We start from the raw sequence: 22,434 nt of genomic DNA, 5'->3' as shown, positions 1-22,434 counted from the left end.
TCATACGTTTACCTCCACATATGGGTAACATATTAGTCACGCATTAAAACACAAGGGGCTGCACCGTGGTCGAGTGGTTAGCGTGCAGAACTCACAGCTTGGAGACCAGGGTTCAATTCCACCCTCGGCCATCTCTGTGTGGAGTTTGCATGTTCTCCCCGTGCATGTGTGGGCTTTCTCCAGGTACTCCGGTTTCCTCCCACATTCCAAAAAGTCCAGGGTGTACCCCCGCCTCTCGTTCAAAGACAGCTGGGATAGGCTCCAGCACCCCCGCGACCCTCGTGAGGAAAAGCGGTAGAAAATGAATGAATGAATGAATGACAGCAGTGCTCTGCTGTTTTTCAGGATCAACAACAAAAATTCTAGTCAAAGATCCTCTATGCAACAGGAGTGCTCTGCCGTATTTAACGACCTAATGCAAAAACATGTGTCAATTCAAAGATATTCTATATGATAGGAGTACTCTGCAGTTTTTCAGTACAAAGTACAAACAAACAAAAACGCTAGTTAAAGATCCTCTATGTGACAACAGCAAATTGCTAGTCCAAGCTCTGCTATTTTTCAGGACCGACACAAAAACACGCTAGTCAAAGGCCCTGCTTGTGAGAGCGGAACTGTGATGTTTTTCAAGACCTACAATAAAACTCCTAGTCAAAGATCCTCTATTTGACAATCAGTCTGTGGGCGGGGACAAACCAGATCATGGAAAGCTTTCAGAAGAAATGATAACAAATTTTTCATAACATAGATTTTTATGTAAATGCTTTTCAAATTTCATAAGGTGATTTATTTGTGAAAACAATAATTGAAGCTGACTCCAAATTGTCCATAGGTATGAATGTGAGTGTGAATGGTTGTTTGTCTATATGTGCCCTGTGATTGGCTGGCCACCTCGACAGCTGGGATAGGTTCCGACACCCCCGTGACCCTCGTGAGGATAAGCGGTAGAAAATGAATGAATGAATGAATGAATAATAGAAGCTCACAGTTTTGGCATGTTTATGTGGTTTGTTTCAGGTATATCTTCCCACTTTGTTTGGCGGTCCTTGAATGCACCATATTGTGTACTCCAAGTAACTCTTCCAGACTTCTATTTTCCCTGTACTTCTTTAACCACATCCTTTTCCCAACCCCGACCATGCCGCCAACCCTAACCCAACCCCCTAAACCTAACCCAAACCCAAAACCCAAATAAGGTCCCACACCAAGCCTAACCCCACAAAGGTTTATTGGACTTCAAAGATGTCTGAGGACCGACAAAGGTCATGGACTACAGCTTTATATAACAGGAACGCTCTGCTGCTTTTAGTAATCTGCTGGAACATGTTCACTCCCACGGTTTGAACTGGGGTCATGTCTCTCACGGGCCTAATTTGGCCCAAGGGTCCCAGGTTGAATACAAGTGATGCACACTGCACAAAGCATGATAACATTTACCGAGTGAGCAAAAAGAGAAAGAACCTACACGGAAATAGGAGGCCACCGTCTGTCTCCTCATGTTGGTGGTTTCCTCCGGGTGCCGCATCATCTCCATGGTGTCCACCTGAACACAACACATTCCCGGTGAACTCCGTGCATTGATGAGCGGACCAGAACCGGGCTGTCACTGCGCCTTTCTTATGCGGCAAGGTTGAAATGAGCTGCTGTTTATTTGCAAGCGGATGTTCCCCTGCGGACATAAAAGGTATCATTCCAGCCCCTGTAAATGAACCGGTTGGGAACACACAGCTGTACTAAGTGTGGCGTCGGAATAACATGGCCCCATAAACAATTAAAGCTAGCAATCTCAGGAATAAGCCAGCGCTGCTGTGGGGCACGGGAGAATTGCAGTCTGAATAATGAGACTCGACGTCATCAAGCGCGGAGCCTTCTCGACGACGGATTAACGAGGACGCAAAAAAGCCTTCTAATGGCTTTGGCAGTTCATGGCTTCATCAAAATTAATGAAGCGATAGATATTTTATGGTAAGTCCACGTGGCAAAGTGCATACATTACCTTAATACTTTATTTCAACAGAGAAAGAAAGGTACGGCCAAAGCTCTCTGCGGGAGCTCCGTGGATGCTTTGAGCATTTCTGATCACTCACACGTACAAAGGAACATACGAAACTTGAAATTAGCTAACTACCCTCGTTTGACTTTATTCTGACTTTTTTGTCACCGTCACTTCCTCTCAACTATACTTGGCGGCTTTGATTGAGAACACGATGGCGTACATATTACATCAAGAACACAGACTTGCTATTAGAATGTCCTGACGCTGCCAAGAGGCGGACGAGCGTTCCAGAGAGCGACTGGATGAGATACCAAGTTAGAGGAACATCGTTAAAGTTTGAATGACAGTCAGATGGAAGAACCAGGAAGTACAGTTCTGTTCAGTTCATGGTATGCAACTGTAAATGTAAATGTATGATGAGTTATGTCTATGACGACCAAGGTAACAGACCCCCCCGGTATGGAATCTAAAGCAACTGGTGGCTTGGGTCACTTGTGCTTTGGGTTGGTGCGGTGTCTTCAGTGGTGCTGACTCTGCATCGGCGTGTTGTGGGCAAGAGGGAGCTACGCCTCTTAATTCACTGGCATTCACTGAAATCGCAACTTGGGCCTGACTTTGACACATAGTATTCCCTAAGACAGGGGTCTCAAACTCAATTTACCTGGGGGCCACCGGAGCTCGGTTCTGGGTGAAGCCGGGCCGCATCAGGTTTTCAAAAAAACCCCAAAATGCATTTATTAAAAACTGGAAAAAAATCAATAAAAAACTATCTTCAATGCTTTTGCTTCTGCTATACCCTACACTTTTTCACTACTTTGGTTCCGGTTTTCCACACCAAAATATCTGATAAAACATTCCACTGTTCTCAAATATCTTAATTATTTTTTCTATTCACAAAATAAGATTAAAAAAAAGAAACATACAAATTAAGAATAAAGACAATAAATCAATCAATCAGTAATAAATAAGTAAAATAATAATAAAACAGCAAATAAGAAAAACGTAAGACACTTAATTTTGACAAATTATTTTTTTCAGATTCAAATGTACAGTATTAGCAGCTATTTAACCTTTAACATGAACATTAATGAAACTTTATAATTTGACCCAATTAGCAAGTTAGCATCGTACTCAGTTCCATGTGGGAGCAGCGTCGTAACTTTAACAACATGTTTGATGAGATGCTTTATCTTGACGTGTATTTATTCCAAATCATTTCCTGCATTTATTTGTACCCAGCGTCATATAAGCCTTTTAGCTTCATTGCTAATCCAAAGCAAAACAGGGCGGGGTAACAGTATGGGCGGGGGCAAAATCATGTTAATTGTGTCCGGTGTGCACATCAACATTAAACTTTGGTATCAAGGTGGGGGCCTCAAACTAGCGTCTCACGGGCCGCATTTGGCCCTCGGGCCGCATGTTTGAGACCCCTGCCCTAAGAGGTAGTGATGCTAAACTCCACTTTCCCCAGGTATTCAGAGCCGGCGACCTGAAACCACCCCACCAGTTGAAGTTTAGTCAGGCCCAGGACCCAGGTCTTCGTTTCTTATGCATCTAATTGTCATATTTGGAGTATGTCTTAGCTGTATAGCTTTAGCTAGCGGTGGACTAAGACCCTTGCTTGGTCTATCACCACCAGGGTGCGCTCCTTAGAGGAAACCCAAGCCAGATCAGGTCCCAGCTGCTTCTTGGTCAACCCAATTGAACCGTACCAGTTTGGCGGAAACGCGGATTTAAAATTCGGACATTCTGATTCCAACAGAGCCTTACCTTCAAGAGGTATTTGGGAGACTTTGAGTACAGCGACATGTAGACGAGAAACATGAAAAGAGAGAAAGAGAAAGTAGTACAGTATGCAGTACAGTACGTAGAAAAATAGCACAAACACAGGAGATGGAGTGCAGGTATTCCAAAGTATTAGCAAACTTTGAAACTGAACTGCATAGACAAAAGATTTAAAAAAATGGATGTGACCTGAAAATATCGTACTGTTATCGTACTATTGTGGTATAATCCAGTATGACCAATGTTAATTACAAGAGACACTGCATTGACATACTTGACATACTGTAGCTTCATAAAATACTGGAAGGTCTTTCCATAGAACCCGACACATTTAAATGTACGGCGTTAGGATTCAATGAAACCAATGATGCTTACAATTGAGTCAAATAGTTGGGAATTGAATATAGGAATTGGCTTGACAGTTCCAATACTCGTATTGGGGATTGTACTTTGAAAGTGGCTTTGTTTTATGAGAACATCATACTTAGACGTTGAAAGTATACTCAGGAGGTCTGATGGAAGCGTGTTGCCTCTCTCAATTTGGGAAACCAAAAGTTCCCTTAAGTGGCCATAAACATCAGAAAAGTTGCAAAAAAAAAGTGCTTTAATGCCGCTGACACCGAATGCCAGATGGCGATGCCGCATCACCACAAGCAAGAGAAGAAACATAACAGGGTAGTCTATTAATGTTGGCTACGCTTCACAGCACCGTTTCTTTTTATTGGGCCGCGATGCCTGTGAGCAACTCGTAAAAAAAAAAAAAAAACCAAAAAAAAACATCATGTTCTCATACGCCACAAGTCGGACCTCAGGAGTCTCACCTTGCTGTGTCCTGAGCTGAGCTGCGGAGGCAGAGACCGAGATGCGGCGCTCACCCGGGCTCGGGCCGTAGCGAGGTTCCCTATCCAAAATAAAAAGCATGTTTGTGTAAAGACAAATGATGGGAATGATGGTGTCCTGGAGTACATACCGTGCCACTTTGTTTTTTGTTATTAACTTCCTCCAAAAGGGCCAATAAAAAATAATTGTACAAAAACCAAATCACTTTTACCCATAAGACATCATGTAAATCCAATTCATCTTTCCAGACACCCAAAATATGAACAAAAATTGATTCTGTGGAACGATTCATTACAGGGTAAAGAGACAAGTTTGTTATTGTTAGGACAGGCCCGTTAATAAGGTGAAAGTCCTACCACAATCTTTTATTCTAACAGCTGTGAAATTCAAGGACGGCTGCGAGTGGTTAGCGCACAGGCCTCACAGCTAGGAGACCCGAGTTCAATTCCACCCTCGGACAACTCCGTGTGGAGTTTGCATTTTCTCCCCGTGCATGCGTGGGTTTTCTCCGGGTACTCCGGATTCCTCCCACATTCCAAAAACATGCTAGGTTAATTGGGGACTCCAAATTGTGGAGTGTGAATGGTTGTTTGGTTACGTAGGGTTGCCAACACTCGTAATCGAGCCGACAGGGGACGCAATTTTTGTCAACACTAGTCTGTAACACCTTGGTTCGCTTTGACCTCTTGACCTTTTGACGTTTACCACAGTGACATTTTGTTTTTAAAACAAACAGCAATGCGGGTAGTTTGGAGCTCGTTTTTGTCCCACAGAGAAGTGGCTATCACTTTCATGAGGTAATTTTTCAAATTTTTTTTCAACATAAAAACATACATTAGGGTGCCTAGCCTTACAATGGTGATACTATCGCAGGGGTCTCCCAGATGTTGTTGAGTAGCTCACTAAATAACTTAAATAATCAGGAAATACGCTGCATATTCCGATATTGATCATCCATGAATGAGATTGGCGGATACCAATCATGTAGAGTAAGCGTGAATTTTTAAATGTATTTAGGATGAATACTATTAGCCAGGGATGCCATAAAAAGAAAGAAAGTTAGGACAATTCCAAGATCCCCTGACTGCCAAGGGGAGGGGGCAGGGCACAAATCACACAAATAAATGCAATGCAAAAGACAGACAAAAAGTCTAAAAGTTAATTTTTTAATAATAATAATAATAAAATAAAATTTAATAATAATAATAAAAGTTACTTTTTTAATAATTACCTATTTGCCAAGGGACCCTTGGGATTGTCCAACGGCTGCTCTGGCTAATATTACTATATCATACTGTATATTACTCATCATAAATGCATTGGAGAAAGTACAGTTATGTATACTGTATACTCCGTATCGGCCAAGCTACCTCATGGATTAATCGACATCGGCATCTGCGGCATAAAACCGTAGCATCGTTAGTGTTCTTCTACTGCGGTAAGTCGGTAAAAAACCATTCCAAAGAAGCTGAAAGACGTTAGGAGAGCATCTGCGTTCACACCAGAGGATGTTGTGAATGCGGCATATGCACGACAGTCTCAAAGTTTCTGCACAAGATGTCCAAATGTTTTCTCTGGCGATATCTTCACAGGCTAAACTGTGATTAATAGCAGTGAAAGCAGCCTTTGAAGCAGGATTGTGGCATCAAAGTCCTAATCCATGGGTGGCAGGATTTTTATAATGAGTGGGAAGTATCTTAACACATTTCAAAGGCTTTACTCCATGAATAAACAATAGCTGCACAGATGTGCCACACACACCTTTGCAAAAAAAAAAAAAAAAAGAAAGAAAGAAAGAAGCACACACAGGAAGCAGCATTCTCCAAGCTGGGCTCATAACGGCGAGGAGGAACAGCTTTGTAGGTTTTGTGACAGGGCAACAATTGCATAAACACACGCAGGAGCAACTTCTTTCTATTGTTTGCCATACATTTTTCATTTCAAGAGCAGGTTTTGACAAACGAGCATTAAAGACTGCATTAGCGCCTGCTCTCCTGTCTAATATAGTACACGCCTTACAAATGCCAATCAAAGTGAGATTAAAATCAAACTAGGATGAATCGCTTTGGTCTTTAATGATTGCTGACAATCACACATCATCACCGTACACCTGAAGACTTCAAAAAAGACCCAAACATCTTCGACTTTGACATTTATCCTCTCATTATTTATTCATCTTTGTTCATTTCTGATATTTTAGTTTTAGTTTTGTAGACAGAATCTTGTGGAATTTCAGAAATCATTCCAATGAAGGTTAGATACCTAGGCAAAACGTTCATTCATTCATTCATTTTGTACCGCTTATCCTCATGAGGGTCGCGGTGGTGCTGGAGCCTATCCCAGCTGTCTTCGGGCGAGCTGGTGGCCAGTCAATCACAGGGCACATATAGACAAACAACCATTCACACTCACATTCATACCTATGGACAATTTGGAGTCGCTAATTAACCTAGCATGTTTTTGGAATGTGGGAGGAAACCGGAGTACCCGGAGAAAACCCACGCATGCACGGGGAGAACATGCAAACTCCACACAGAGATGGCCGAGAGTGGAATTGAACTCTGGTCTCCTAGCTGTGAGGTCTGCGCGCTAACCACTCGACCGCCGGGAGGAAACCAGAGTACCCGAAGAAAACCCACACATGCACGGGGAGAACATGCAAACTCCACACAGAGATGGCCGAGAGTGGAATTGAACTCTGGTCTCCTAGCTGTGAGGTCTTCGCGCTAACCACTCGAAGCCTTTCCTCGTAATATTCATTCATTCATTTTCTACAACTTTTTCCTCACGAGAGTCGCGGGGGTGCTGGAGCCTATCCCAGCTGTCTTCGGGCGAGAGTCGGGGTACACCCTGGACTGGTGGCCAGCCAATCACAGGGCACATATAGACAAACAACCATTCACACTCACATTCATACCTATGGACAATTTGGAGTCGCCAATTAACCTAGCATGTTTTTGGAATGTGGGAGGAAACCGGAGTACCCGGAGAAAACCCACGCATGCACGGGGAGAACATGTAAACTCCACACAGAGATGGCCGAGGGTGGAATTGAACTCGGGTCTCCTAGCTGTGAGGCCTGCGTGCTAACCACTCGCCGTGAAGCCTTTCCTCATAATAATACATTAAAATTAAGACGCTCTTGTAAAATTACTGCAGATTTTCCCATATATGATGTTGAGTGGTTAGCATGTAGGCCACACAGTCTAGAGATCAGGAAGACCTGGGTTCAATTCTCCGCTTGAGCATCTCTGTGTGGGTTTTCTCCGGGTACTCCGGTTTCCTCCCACATTCCAAAAACATGCTAGGTTAATTGGTGACTCCAAATTGTCCATAAGTATGAATGTGAGTGTGAATGGTTGTTTGTCTATATGTGCCTTGTGATTGGCTGGCTCGCCTCTCGCCCAAAGACAGCTGGGGTAGGCTCCAGCATACCCCCACGAACCTTATGAGGATAAGCGGTATGTGTCATAATGCGCCGTGGGCCAATAAAAGAACAGCAGTGTTCCACAGATGGCCCCCACGCCGCACTTTGTTCCCCCACAGTAAGTAACGGTCGTGTGTTGAAGTGAGATTCAACAACCAGAGAAGAGTAGCGGTTAAAGTGTGTCGGATGTACCCACAGCACACATGGGTGGGGGCTTTGGGGGGGCTGATAAGGGGGGGGCCCGCTCCAATTAGCCCAGAGTAAAGCTGCTTGGATTAATTGGAGCGGGTGGTGTGCAAATGAAGTGCGCTCTCCCCTCTCCCCATTAGCGCTGCTGGGCCAGATCATCTGAGCACATTTGTCATGATGAATTAGCGGCTGCGGGTGGAACGGCCTCGCGCGGCGTCACTGCGCTTTCACGCCTCTCACTTCTATGACACCATCAAGGGGAGATGAAGGGGCTGCGGCGCCGCGGCGCAAACTGTGACAGTTGTACCTAAGCCTTCGCCAATGGACGCTTGCTGCTAGCTTGGAGTACGCATTAATTCATCCTCGCTAGCGCGGTTTCCTATCCCCTCCTGACTGCATGATTAGAGCGCGGGTTAATAGTCTGCATCCTCAAAGATGTCTGCCTCCTGAGACATGAAACCGAGGGAGCACCTGTGATGTCCGGCCTGAACGAAGACCTCCTCATTTAGATCCAGACAGGAACTTTTTCTAATGATGAGGATTATTAGAATTCAAACGCGGGCAAACCCCGAAAGAGGACAAGGTCTTCCATCATGGAATAATGAAGATAAAGAAGAGGTTTGTGATTAAAAAGCGGAGAGAGGAGAACTGCTGAGGGGAACTAAAGGTCACGTCGGGTTGCTCAAGCTGGTTTCCAGTCCAGTATGGAATCAGGGAACCCTGATCACTCATTACACTTCCACACCAGTTGCTACTTGCCAATGAACATGCTGAGTTTGATCCTTGATCATCCATACAATAAACAACAATGTGTCAACATGATAACAGACAAGACAAGTTATTGGAAAATAATGACAAATCAATACAACCTGAACAGACAGCCGCTAGACCAGGGGCCTCAAACTAGTGTCCAGCGGGCCACATTTGGCCCGCGGGCCGCGTGTTTGAGACCCCTCAAGGCAAGTTATTGGAAAATAATGACAAATCAATACAACCTGAACAGACAGCCGCTAGACCAGGGGTCTCAAACTAGTGTCCCGCGGGCCACATTTGGCCCGCGGGCCGCATGTTTGAGACCCCTCAAGGCAAGTTATTGGAAAATAATGACAAATCAATACAACCTGAACAGACAGCCGCTAGACCAGGGGTCTCAAACACGCGGTCCGCGGGCCAAATGTGGCCCGCAGGACACTAGTTTGAGACCCCTTGATATGAAAGTTTAATGTTAACCCTCTGATCAAACAAACGCTAAAGTGACAACTATGCTCACAAAAGGCCTACAGCAGGGGTCTCAAACTCAATTTACCTGGGGGCCACCGGAGCTATGGTCTGGGCAAGGCTGGGCCGCATCAGCCCCCCCCCCCCCCCCCCAAAAAAAAAACGCATTTATTAAAAACAGAAAAATATACAAACTTTTTCAGTGCTTTGGTTGTGATTTTCTACAATAAAAGCTCTGATAAAACATTCCACTGTTCTCAAATATCTTACTTTTTATTTTTCTGCACAAAATAAGATGAAAAATAAATAAACAAATCAAGAATAAAGAAAATCAATCAATCAGTAATAAATAAATATAATAATAATAATAAAACGGCAAATAATAAAAACTTAAGAAACCACATATAGTTGGTGGGTAGACAAATGATTTTTTTCAGATTAAAATGAACAAAGCATTATTAGAGCCCTGTAGACATGACAAAACACGACTATAGTCACATTTATACTCTTTTTATTTACAACATATTGCGCAACTGCAGGGTATTGAGACACATGCTAACTCGCAAACTAGAGAGCTAGCGACCTAAACGGTAGCCTCCAAGTTATTTTCCTTTAAACTTAAATAGCCAAAAACTTACCACTTCCACACGGATAGGGAGGATAACTATTAACAGTTATTTAACCTTTAACATGAACATTAATCAAATGTAATAATTTTTTCTGGGTACATGATACCATACAGCATCCATATCAAACTTGCGTGGGCCGCACTGACATTAAACTTTCATATGAAGGCGGGCGCCTCAAACTAGTGTCCTGCGGGCCACATTTGGCCCCCACGTGGGTCCTGTTTCTTTCCGTCTGGCGTGGTATGCATACAGCATTACAGCCTTTTTGGCCAGGAATGGTGTCTGACAAGGCCTGTACATCAAACTTTCCACTTTATACCAAGTCGATGTTGTGTAAAAGTACCCCGAGGGTTAGCAGGATAGCAGGAGTGTCCTGCTGATCACTTGTGTCTCAGCATGAAGCTCTTGGCAAGCACTTCCAGGACAAACAGAGCAAGCAGAGCCGTGAAAAGGGAGGGGAGGCGGCGATGCGGTGGGGTTTGCAGATCGAGAAAAAGCCATCCTTGGCATCTGTGCGTTCACTTTTCAAATTAAACCCAGCGAGAATCCCAAAGGGGAGAAAAAGAAAGCTCAAGCTGGCACTTGTATCGGGGTCCTATTGACGAGAATAGTCAATGTGCCTGGGATTAAAAAGCAATCCCACGTTCAATGTGACACCTCCCTGCACGTCTTTATGAGTGTCAGTGCGCGCCTTGTACTTCACAAGCCGGGGATCGAGCTGTCGACACGGGGGACAATCGCAGGCGTGAGAGTGGGGGGGAAAGGGGGAGCTGAGTGAGCAGGACGCCGGCTGGATATCACCAGCGCCGCTCTCCCGCTCTCTTTTTGAACACATGTGATCTAGAAACTCAACTCAGCAGCCAAGCAAATGAGATTAAAGCATCCGTAAAACTCCCTCCACCCCCGCCACGACCCCTCGCCGCCAACCCTCTCTCCCCACCCGCCTGGAGATGGCTCCGGGGGCTGTTGATTTAAATGGCATCCACCACTGTCGGAGCAGATCAATCATAAAAAAGCGTGGCGTAATTGACTTTAAATGACACAACACAGTGTTGCCTGTATCAAAGGATGTTGCGGCGTCGTGTGACTTAGGGGCGGCGGCTCCTCGCTATTGATGTGCGACGCCGTCACATTCCCCACTGCTGACTCCAAACATTCCCAGAATACAACTTAGACTGGAGAAGAAATTGAACAGAAGTAGTACTAGCTTCTTCTGCCCGTAAAATAAGAAGGTATTTTCACTGGGAGAGAACAAAGAGCCCAACGTGTCAGACGGCTGGATGAGGCCTGTCGGTTCGAGGAACGGGAGGGGGGGGGGGGGGGGTCTGCCGACACGGACACAAAGCAAAGGGAGATGCAGGGCATGGCGGAACCGTCACATCTTCACATAGAATCTTCAAGTCATAACACCTGACTTTTATTTACTTCAATTAGCTTGTTTTATGCTCATCTTTTGGAAACTGATATGATAATGCAGCAGCATTGCTGGCCTCCATTTTTAAAAACTGAAGAACGCCAAGAACAAATTTAATCTTGCTAATATTTTATAATTAAACTCAGGACATGTTTTATATAGTTATGAATGGCATATAGAATGATTTAGATCAGTGGTCTCAAACACGCGGCCCGCGGGCCAAATGTGGCCCGCAGGATGCTAGTTTGAGGCCCCCGCCTTGATATGAAAGTTTAATGTCAGCGCGGCCCGCGCAAGTTTGATATGGATGCTGTATGGTATCATGTACCCAGAAAAAATTATTACGTTTGATTAATGTTCATGTTAAAGGTTAAATAACTGTTAATAGTTATCCTCCCTATCCGTGTGGAAGTGGTAAGTTTTTGGCTTTTTAAGTTTAAAGGAAATAACTTGGAGGCTACCGTTTAGGTCGCTAGCTCTCTAGTTTGCGAGTTAGCATGCGTCTCAAGACCCTGCAGTTGCGCAATATGTTTTAAATAAAAAGAGTATAAATGTGACTATAGTCGTGTTTTGTCATGTCTACAGGGCTCTAATAATGCTTTGTTCATTTTAATCTGAAAAAAATCATTTGTCTACCCACCAACTATATGTGGTTTCTTAAGTTTTTATTATTTGGCTTTATTATTATTATTATTATTATATGTATTTATTTATTACTGATTGATTGATTTTCTTTATTCTTGATTTGTTTATTTATTTTTCATCTTATTTTGTGTAAAAAAATAAAAATGAAGATATTTGAGAACAGTGGAATGTTTTATCAGAACTTTTCTTGTAGAAAATCAGAACCAAAGCAAAGTTTATTCATTTTTCTGTTTTTAATAAATGCGTTTTTTTTTTGAAAACCTGATGCGGCCCAGTCTCGCCCAGACCCTAGCTCCAGTGGCCCCCAGGTAAATTGAGTTTGAGACCCCTGGTTTAGATTCTGTTCCACAGATGGCGCTAATGCACACCGAAAGGTTCAATTATTTCCGTTTGAGCAAATAAACCAAATGCATTTGGAATATTTGGGTCCATGTATACATGGCTACTGATGATAGTGATAGCGTAAACCTAAATCTTTTCTAGCTTTTGTTCTTCCCGATCCAGAATGTAGACATCAATGTTCTCCAAGGAATGTCCGTTCTTTTTTAAATCAACTCCTGACTCAATCAGACCTTAAGAAAGTGCTTCTACGTCCCAGTGTTGCTACAAAGCCGTGGAGACACACACAGTGACCATATGCCCCTGAAGCCCTGGTAGGCCTGAACAATCTCCAGCCAATTAAAACTTTGTGATCCTCCTGTGATCTAGAAGCGTGGGCTTGCAGGAACTGGTCCGTGCAAAGACGTCCCATTTCCTCCCCCGAAACAGCAGCACATGCGCAAGTTTCAAGGAGCCTCATTGTGCATGCCTGGAGTGGTCTCGCTATTGCTCGCTCTTGGGGGGTTTGCATTTTGAGGGCCACGCTGGCCTCCTACGGCGTCATTAGTCTCCGCATCGTGTGCAGCGTGAGGAATCAACATGGAGATGATTGTGTTTTCATATCTGAGGTGATGAAATGAATTGATTATGCTTGTTTTGATATGTGCGCCGCATACGTCTGCCTTGACATCCCATAATGCATCATCTCATCAGGCTGCATATGTTGTGTGTGTCCCCTAGTGGTGACACAGTGAGGAGGCAGCCGCTCTGCTACCAAACTGATTTTCATCGGATCCCCCCCTCAGATAATGTTCATTTCACAGATAACAGTAAATCTATGATACATAGTCAAATGCAAATGAATCCACCCCCCCCAACCCCCCATGCAGGAAAAATACCCTGAAGAATAGACTTCATTTTCTTAGCATATCTCTCTTGAAATGCTGTTCAATCTTTTCAAGTGTGATAAGCCGGAGTGCTGCTTTTCATAGTTTTTTTTTCTTTTTAATCAAATAAGATAATTCAGTAGAGCAGCCAATCACACCTTCAAACCCGCCCTTTCACCAGGGCAAAGTCATCCACACACCAATGGCGTTATTGGGCGTCCACAGTGGGGGAAGTTTAAAATGCCAAAGGCATCAAAGAGCCCATTGCCGTCACATGATCGGAAGTGACTTTTAACGAGAAGACAACATTCATTCATTCATTCATTTTCTACCGCTTTTTCCTCACGAGGGTCGCTGGGGGTGCTGGAGCCTATCCCAGCTGTCTTCGGGCGAGAGGCAGGGTACACCCTGGACTGGTCGCCAGCCAATCACAGGGCACATATAGACAAACAACCATTCACACTCACATTCATACCTATGGACAATTTGGAGTCGCTAATTAACCTAGCATGTTTTTGGAATGTGGGAGGAAACCGGAGTACCCGGAGAAAACCCACGCATGCACGGGGAGAACATGCAAACTCCACACAGAGATGGCCGAGGGAGGATTGAAAATAATGTATTAAAGAAAAAGAAGAAGGCTGTATAGGTGGAATGTTTGCATTCCATGCATTCTTAGCTGCCTGTTTTAGCTGTTTTTATATCTTTAGAACGTAGTACATAAAAGAGAAAGCTATGTGTTCGTGTCGCACATAAGGATTGTGGATGATGGTCAAAATTCCAAAAAAGATGTGCGTTTCCTTAAAATTTATTCATTCATTCATTTTCTACCGCTTATCCACACGAGGGTCGCGGGGGGTGCTGGAGCCTATCCCAGCTGTCTTTTCGGGTGAGAGGCGGGGTACACCCTGGACTGGTGGCCAGCCAATCACAGGGCACATATAGACAAACAACCATTCACACTCACATTCATACCTATGGACAATTTGGAGTGGCTAATTAACCTAGCATGTTTTTGGAATGTGGGAGGAAACTGGAGAAAACCCACGCATGCACGAGGAGAACATGCAAACTCCACTCGAGTGTGGAATTGAACCCTGGTCTCCTAGCTGTGAGGTCTGCGCACTAACCACTCGACCGCCGTGCAGCACCATAATAATATTAATAATAATACTAAACATACGAGTTTCAAGAGGCGGCGCTCGGGTCCCAATAAACAAGCTTTTCGACCTAATGGACGCCCTGTCGGCAATAAACATGACAGCGGGTTTAAGCGAGCATTCAGTGTCTTTGTGCTGCCATGAAGCGTTTATGGCTTCTCCAGTGAAGCCGCTAATTGCAGGAAAGAGGCTCAAGCTGCACTGCAAGTTTGCACACATTTCTACCGCCCAAAGTGTCCTTTTTGTGCGTGTGTGAAGCTTCACTTTAAACGCCACAAGGAGGGGAAGCATTTACAGCATCCTGAGAATGAACTAAATGGCACGTTTCGGGCCGAGAGAATAATAATGGAACGTGAAGCGCCAGTGCCGCTAAGTCAAGTGGCCCTCATGACGAGCACATTACTACCATCATTAAAGCAACAGAAAAGAGGCGGGAAGAGTTGCTTTTGTGTTCACTAAATACTGTTTCTATATCCCCGGGGTATTCCAAAGCCCTTATCATAAAAATATCCCACTGCAGCCACAATCTGTAGATAGCATTGAGCAGCGGGGATCCAAGAGGGACAGCTTAGTGAAAATAAAAACAGAGCGCCGTGCCGAGAGCTGAGCTTCTGCAGAGATAATGCAGAGTGCAGCTTTATCCGAGGACGGCACGCAGCCGCTCCAAATGAAAGGAGACCGGGAGGCGTCTTTAAGAAACCCACTTACCTGAACGTGCATGGAGGCTGCAGACGGCAGCACAATCGCGCAATAATGCCGTTATTGTTCACACTACTTTGATTCGCCCAAAAGTTTCCTGCCCGCTGAGCTTAGCGGGTGACTGATGTTCCTGCATGGGGCCGCTGTACGGATATTTGTCTCTTACCTATTTTAGTTAAAGGGCTGGAGAAGAGCTGCTGAAGAAGTTTGTTCTCGGATGTTCTCAGCACAACCACGATGTCTGCAGGGAGAGTGTCTCGGTTCTTCTCCAGAAAGCCAGCCACGCTGTACATCACCTGTGCAAACATGGCGGATTTTATTCTTTCATACGACCATTTGAGGCTCACTGCGCTTTTTTTTATTGGCTCATATTAGTCTTATGATGACACAACTCAACATAAAATGCAGGTTTTAAATGGAACTTTTTATTATTAAGGGAAAAAACAATCCAAAGTCACCCTTAGCAGCAACAACTGCAATTCTGCTAAATCTAAACAGGATATCCGATTCCCAAATTCAAGACTGACATACCTTTCCTGCAAAGTGCAGAATCCCAAACGAAAGCTCGAGCCGTTTCGGTATCCAAAAGTATTTGCAGCGGAGATTATCTTCAAACTTGTCTGGAAAAACAAGACACAAACACACAATTAGTATTCCTTATTTATAAAACTTGTTTATGTCCTTCTAAATACACTTTTAAACATTTTTAGAGCCCTCTAAACATGAAATAACACCCCTACAGTCACCGTTACGCTCCAATTACCCAATACAGTAGAGATCATAAGGGAAAACAAGACATTTAAGACTCATGCGCCTTGTTGTAAGAGCGGGGGTTTCGGGGGTCGGACAATTATTGTGAAAATAAGTCTGTTGTACCAGAGATCAAGTCTGGTGCTTGTGTATCTCAGCCAACATTGACCAGTGTAGAATACTCCATATCACCACAGCATCTTTGAATGCGTCTTGGGAATAACTTATATTGGGATTTCGCTTTATTTTGCTATTTTTATGCTGAAAAAAGCTTAAGAAAATGCACAAAATTCACTTAAATTCGCATCTTTTCTGACTATTCTTATAAAACCACAAAAAAGAATGATTAATTAATTCCAGATTAATTCCATTCCAGATGCATATTAACTGGCCTAAAGGGAGCATGTACAGCTTGAACAATAGGGGTCCCAGGATTGACCCCAGGGGAACACCACACATCATAGCCATTTGATCTGAGACACAGTTACCAATTCCAACAAAGTACTTTCCGTCCTCCAGATAGGGCTTGAACCATTCAAGAACAGTACCAGAGATTCCCAACCAGTTTTCGAACCTCTGTAATAAGGTCACATGGTCAACTGTGTCAAAGGCAACGCTCAGGTGTAAGAAAAAGAGAGACTTTGCCTGCAGACCAATATCATTTGTTAGGTTTTTGTTATTATTTTGTTATCATTTCAGATATCTAGCGGCTAACTCACCTGCGGTAGCGTGAAGCTGCAAAAGTGGCGAGGGATAACCGTACCGTATATCAGATATCGGCAAGATTTTGTGTTTTCTGCATGTCTGCGCCCTCACCCACTAACGTGTGGTCGGTGGCCTGTGGGAAGCGGCTCTCCTCATCCAGCAGGGAGAGCAGACCCATGGGTTTCTGCAGGAACATGTCCAGGATGGGCCTGTTGTCCTCGTACTCCACCAGGCTGGCATCCACTCCCTCGCTCTGGTACTCCATCTCATCACAGCCGCAGCATTTGGAACAATCTTGTTAATGAGTTTCTCCAAATGACCCAATTAAACAAATATTTGTGCAAGTTTCTAATCAAGCTATCCAAACAGCCGTGTGTGTGTGGTTGCAGCATAATGGCGTCTTTCACTGAATGCATAACATGGCTCTGAAGTAACAAATAGTGCCACTTACTTATTCATAATTGATTTCAATTTGCAAATAACCCAGAGTCCTATCATATTATTGCATCTATTTAATTTTAGATCAAAAGTTGCTTTAAAAATATATTTTAACTAATAAAGTGGAACCAATGGCTGTAAATCATCCTCATGTATAAATCATGATGTCAATGAGCGCGTACAACAATATTGGAGGAAAATCCCACTAGTGGCGAGGCCTACAAACACGCACGTCTTTCTGGAAGACAAACTTTTTCCACTCGCTTAAGGCCTGATCGGTCAAATCAGTTCTTTTTTTTATACACTTTTTTTTTCCTAGCATATTTGTGGAATGTGGGAGGAAACCGGAGTACCCTGAGAAAACCCACGCATGCACGGGGAGAACATGCAAACTCCACAAAGAGATGGCCGAGGTAGGAATCGAACGCGAGTCTCCTAGCTGTAAGGCCTGTTTGCTAACCACTCGTCCGCTATGTCATTTTCATTCATTCATTAATTTTCTACCGCTTTTCCTCACGAGGGTCGCAGGGGTGCTGGAGCCTATCCCAGCTGTCTTAGGGGCAAGAGGTACACCCTGGACTGGCGGCCAGCCAATCACAGGGCACATATAGACAAACAACCATTCACACTCATCAACAATTAACCTAGCATGTTTTTGGAATGTGGGAGGAAACCGGAGTACCCGGAGAAAACCCACGCATGCACGGGGAGAACATGCAAACTCCACACGGAAACGGTCAAGGTTGGAATCGAACACGGGTCTCCTAGCTGTAAGGCCTGCTTGCTAACCACTCATCCGCTATGTCATTTTCATTCATTCATTCATTTTCTACCGCTTTTCCTCACGAGGGTCGCGGGGGGTGCTCGAGCCTATCCCAGCTGTCTTAGGGGCGAGAGGCGGGGTACACCCTGGACTGGCGGCCAGCCAATCACAGGGCACATATAGACAAACAACCATTCACACTCATCAACAATTAACCTAGCATGTTTTTGGAATGTGGGAGGAAACCAGAGTACCCGGAGAAAACCCACGCATGCACGGGGAGAACATGCAAACTCCACACGGAAACGGTCAAGGTTGGAATCGAACACGGGTCTCCTAGCTGTAAGGCCTGCTTGCTAACCACTTGTCCGCTATGTCATTTTCATTCATTCATTCATTCATTTGGGGGGTGGTGGAGCCTATCCCAGCTGTCTTGGGGTGAGAGGCGGGGTACACCCTGGACTGGTGGCCAGCCAATCACAGGGCACATATAGACAAACAACCATTCACACTCACATTCATACCTATGGACAATTTGGAGTCGCCAATTAACCTAGCATGTTTTTGGAATGTGGGAGGAAACCGGAGTACCCGGAGGAAACCCACACATGCAAACTCCACACAGAGATGGCCGAGGGTGGAATTGAACCCTGGTAAAAATAAGCTGCTATTCAGAGCATGCATCTTAATGATATTAGGATGTAATAAACACATCATGTTAACATGTTAACATCATCAACGCTCAATCTACTAAAACTCACCTGTTCCAGGGCAAAAATGTGCTGGTTGAAGTAAAACTGGATCTGCTCGTTTGCGATGTTGATGCACAATTGTTCAAAGGAGTTCTTCTTGAAGTTTTCAAAGCCAAAGATGTCCAGGATTCCCACGTTCATGCTGCTCTCTGCGGCACTTCAAAGCAAACCAAAAAAAAAAAAAACAAGAAAAAGCGGGACAAACAAACTTATTAGAAGAGCAAATCCCAGCAGCCACTTCCATTCATCAAACTTTCATGACAATCAACCCAAATACTTTGCCTGCCTTCCTGCCACTGAGAAGGCCAAAATATCAACTTCATTCATATCAGCGTGTATCCATCCAGCCTGGGTCATTTTCAGTATGACGCCTCCTCCCAGCCTGGGGAGTCCAAATTTCTAGTTGTCACTCGTGTGCTTATTTTTTTGTAGAGTTCAAATGTAAAAAACATGGACAAACATAACAGTTGACATACTGAGGTGCCCAAAGTGCAGCCCGGGGGCCATTTGTGGCCCATGGCACATTCTAAAAATAAGGAAAAGAAAGGAAAAACAACTACTGTAATTTCACAAAAATAAAACTGAACCATTATGATTAAAGAAAGTCTGATTCTAACAACAAAAAAGTCAGAATCTGCTTTGGTCTGTTCATATTATAAAGAAGGATATATTTTAGTTCATTCATTCATTGGTGGCCAGCCAATCACAGGGCACATATGGACAAACAACCATTCACACTCACATTCATACCTATGGACAATTCATTCATTCATTTACTACCGCTTTTTCCTCACGAGGGTCGCGGGGGTGCTGGAGCCTATCCCAGCTGTCTTCGGGCAAAAGGCGGGGTACACTCTGGACTAGTGGCCAGCCAATCACAGGGCACATATAGACAAACAACCATTCACACTCACATTCATACCTATGGACAATTCATTCATTCATTTTCTACCGCTTTTTCCTCACAAGGGTCGCGGGGGTGCTGGAGCCTATCCCAGCTGTCTTCGGGCGAGAGGCGGGGTCCACCCTGGACAGGGCACATATAGACAAACAACCATTCACACTCACATTCATACCTATGGACAATTTGGAATCGCCAATTAACCGAGCATGTTTTTGGAATGTGGGAGGAAACCGGAGTACCCGGAGAAAACCCACGCATGCACGGGGAGAACATGCAAACTCCACACAGAGATGGCCGAGGGTGGAATTGAACCCTGGTCTCCTAGCTGTGAGGTATGCGCGCTAACCACTCAACCGCCGTGCCACCTTGAAAATAATGCATTAAAGAAAAAGAAGAAGGCTGTATAGGCGGAATGTTTTCATTTCATGCATTCTTATCTGCCTGTTTTAGCTGTTTTTATATCTTTAGAACGTAGTACCTAAAAGAGAAAGCCATGTGTTCGTGTCGCGCAGAAGGCAAAATTCCAAAAAAGATGTGTGTTTCCTTAAAAAGGCGTAATAATAATAGTAAAAAAAAACACATAAAGCCTAAACCTACACAGAATAGAAGACGGTTGAGAGAAGGTGTGATATAAAGTAGCGGTATATAAAGTAGCGGTATATAAAGTAGCGGTATATAAAGTAGCATTATATAAAGTAGCGGTAGACAATCTCCTCTTAGCGGTCACCTCTTGCCATCAGGTTATGAACGGCAACAGGACAAGCTTATCAAAGATGACCAGAATGAGGAGCTGTAGGTTTTTTTTTCAATCTCACAGAAATGACTGGTTGACGTCTGCCGCTGATATTTATGAAGGAACTCTTCTGGATCAATGAGCAGCCTCTTTGTAGTCTCTCTGAAGTCTTTTTAATCATCTGAAGATTATTTTCTCTGCACGCAATCGCTATGAAAAATTTATTATAACTTCTTTTTTTTTTTGCTCTGCATTGATATTCTCCTCCGAGTGTTTGCATCTCGCTCTGCAGACCTCCGCAGAGGTCATCGGCGCTTTTGTGAGCACCGCGGACGTGGACACGCAAGTGTTCATCACCTCACCAGATGTTCATGTCGGGCTGCAGCAACGTGTTGATGCGGTTGACGATCCAGCTGAAAAGTCGTCCGTACAACGCTTTCGACATGGCGTCCCGCACGTCCACCGCTTTGTCCACCGTGTTGGTGCGTATGATGGTCTCGCCCCTGGTGACCACGCACTGGGAGGTCAGCGCCTCCTGGAGCTCCTCGGGCCCGATGCAGAGGAGGGAGGCGGCTGGCCGGGAAGAAGACGGAGGCTTTGATAGGTCCCCTCGGGGGAGATTTATTCACATTCATAATTCATAACACGCTATAGGCGGCAATCACATGTATACTGACCGACCCCAACATTAGCAACACTTGCATAAGAGTGATTGACATACTGTCAGACACCATGTGATGTCATAATATGTATTCAGTAATGCTATTGGATGGTCCAGTCCACCCAAAGTCAGCTGGGATAAGCTCCGGCTGACCTGTGAAATATATTTATATTTGTTTCATATTTAAAAAATTCCACTATATAGTAGATGACGCTTTTTGTTGGGGTTATGTTCCAAAACCAGCCACATATTGCAAAAATATAATATAAAATATAAAATAAACAAAAAGAAAATTGTCTCTATGCTACTAAGAGGTCATCAAACCCAATGCTTAACCTCACTCACGGTGCAACCAAAACGAGTAACTGGCAATCTAGATCCACAAGGACTATTTTTAAAAAAATTCAAGTACAAGTTATGTGTAGTATTATGGTCAGTAATGATAAATGATTGATGAGACGTGATAACATTACACAATATCGTCATCCAAGGCATGTCTGACATGACACAATGAAAACTTCCCCTCCTATTCAGTGTGAAAGTGGTACGTTTTTGGCTTCTTCTTCTTTTGCCCCCCACCCTGGAAACCTTTTCTCAAGTTTAGAATAAATACATTCGAGGCTAGCTAGTTAGCTCGCTAGCATGCTATGCAGCTGTGTACCTGCAGTGATTCGACTTTGCAAAAACTAGCTTACTGCGGTTTAGTCTAGAACTAATTAACCACGATAAACAAGGGACAACTGTAAACGCAAAACAATACTAGCATTTTAACCCATAGGGCATGCTGGGTAACTTCCTGTTGTGGAAGTGTACCTGCGGCCTTCCTAGCATGCCTTGCGGTATTATTATGTAATTTATCACCGAGCTATGGTAAATGAGATGGGGTTTCTCACAAATTTAGCAGATTGAAATGCCAATAAATGTAAGAAAAATAATAATTTTTGGATGGTGAATATGTGGGCATCCACTGGACTACACAAAATATTTTGATGAGGGTTAACTGCAAACTACAACCGCATTAATAACATATCAGCATATTGCTAACTGCTTAGCTCTATGGCAGCCTCGCCTTTGTTTAATATATTGACTCGTCTTAGTTTGTGCTTATTTCTAAGGCCAGTGAATACATACAAAGAGACCATCAACAAACAACCCTCTTCTTTGGAGCACCGGCATTAAATCTCACCGTTCTCCAAGGCCTCGGAATTCGGCACTTCACTCTTATCAGTCTGGTGTTGGGACGTGATGGCAGCAAATTCAATATTGCCCGTGTTCAAGATGGCAGATAGAATCCTGTACACCGAGCTGACCTCCTGAAATAGAAAAAAAAAGAGGATCATGGTTTTATTTGTTTGGGACAACCTAAATGAGCTGCATGACTGAACATGGCGCAGCTTATTAGCCGTCTAGCAGATAGCATCTATCATTACAGCGGAACCCCGCACATTCACAGAGAGGTAAGAAGGACTGGAAGAAATCAGGATTTGACAAAGTGTACCTGTTGATTTATCCTAACCAGAT

General features: G+C 44.0%; 1 protein-coding gene across 12 annotated transcripts in view; it reads right to left on the bottom strand.

Moving 5' to 3' along the window:
* myo3b (myosin IIIB) overlaps nt 1–22,434 on the bottom strand; it is a 103,890-nt gene that overhangs the window by 45,196 nt on the left and 36,260 nt on the right. For 7 of the 12 annotated variants that reach the window (XR_013629614.1, XM_078795395.1, XM_078795394.1 and 4 more), the window contains 9 exons: nt 22,100–22,226; nt 20,615–20,825; nt 18,625–18,772; nt 16,774–16,927; nt 15,739–15,827; nt 15,374–15,503; nt 4,603–4,682; nt 3,767–3,787; nt 1,466–1,543 (listed from right to left, as the gene is read on the bottom strand). Coding sequence is in view for 11 of the 12 variants with exons in the window: in XM_078795395.1 (XP_078651521.1) it covers nt 1,466–1,543; nt 3,767–3,787; nt 4,603–4,682; nt 15,374–15,503; nt 15,739–15,827; nt 16,774–16,927; nt 18,625–18,772; nt 20,615–20,825; nt 22,100–22,226 (1,038 nt within the window). In the remaining variant the exon portion in view is untranslated. Of the gene's footprint in view, nt 1–1,465; nt 1,544–3,766; nt 3,788–4,602; nt 4,683–15,373; nt 15,504–15,738; nt 15,828–16,773; nt 16,936–18,624; nt 18,773–20,614; nt 20,826–22,099; nt 22,227–22,434 lie in introns of those variants that run through there. The other 5 variants (XM_078795392.1, XM_078795393.1, XM_078795398.1 and 2 more) reach the window with 4 other exon arrangements.

Source organism: Doryrhamphus excisus, linkage group LG12 (assembly GCF_037039965.1).
Source record: "Doryrhamphus excisus strain RoL-2023G ecotype Guam linkage group LG12, RoL_Dexc_Guam_v1.1, whole genome shotgun sequence".
In the NCBI taxonomy this organism is placed as follows: domain Eukaryota; kingdom Metazoa; phylum Chordata; class Actinopteri; order Syngnathiformes; family Syngnathidae; genus Doryrhamphus; species Doryrhamphus excisus.
This window is presented reverse-complemented; position numbering and strand designations above follow the sequence as displayed.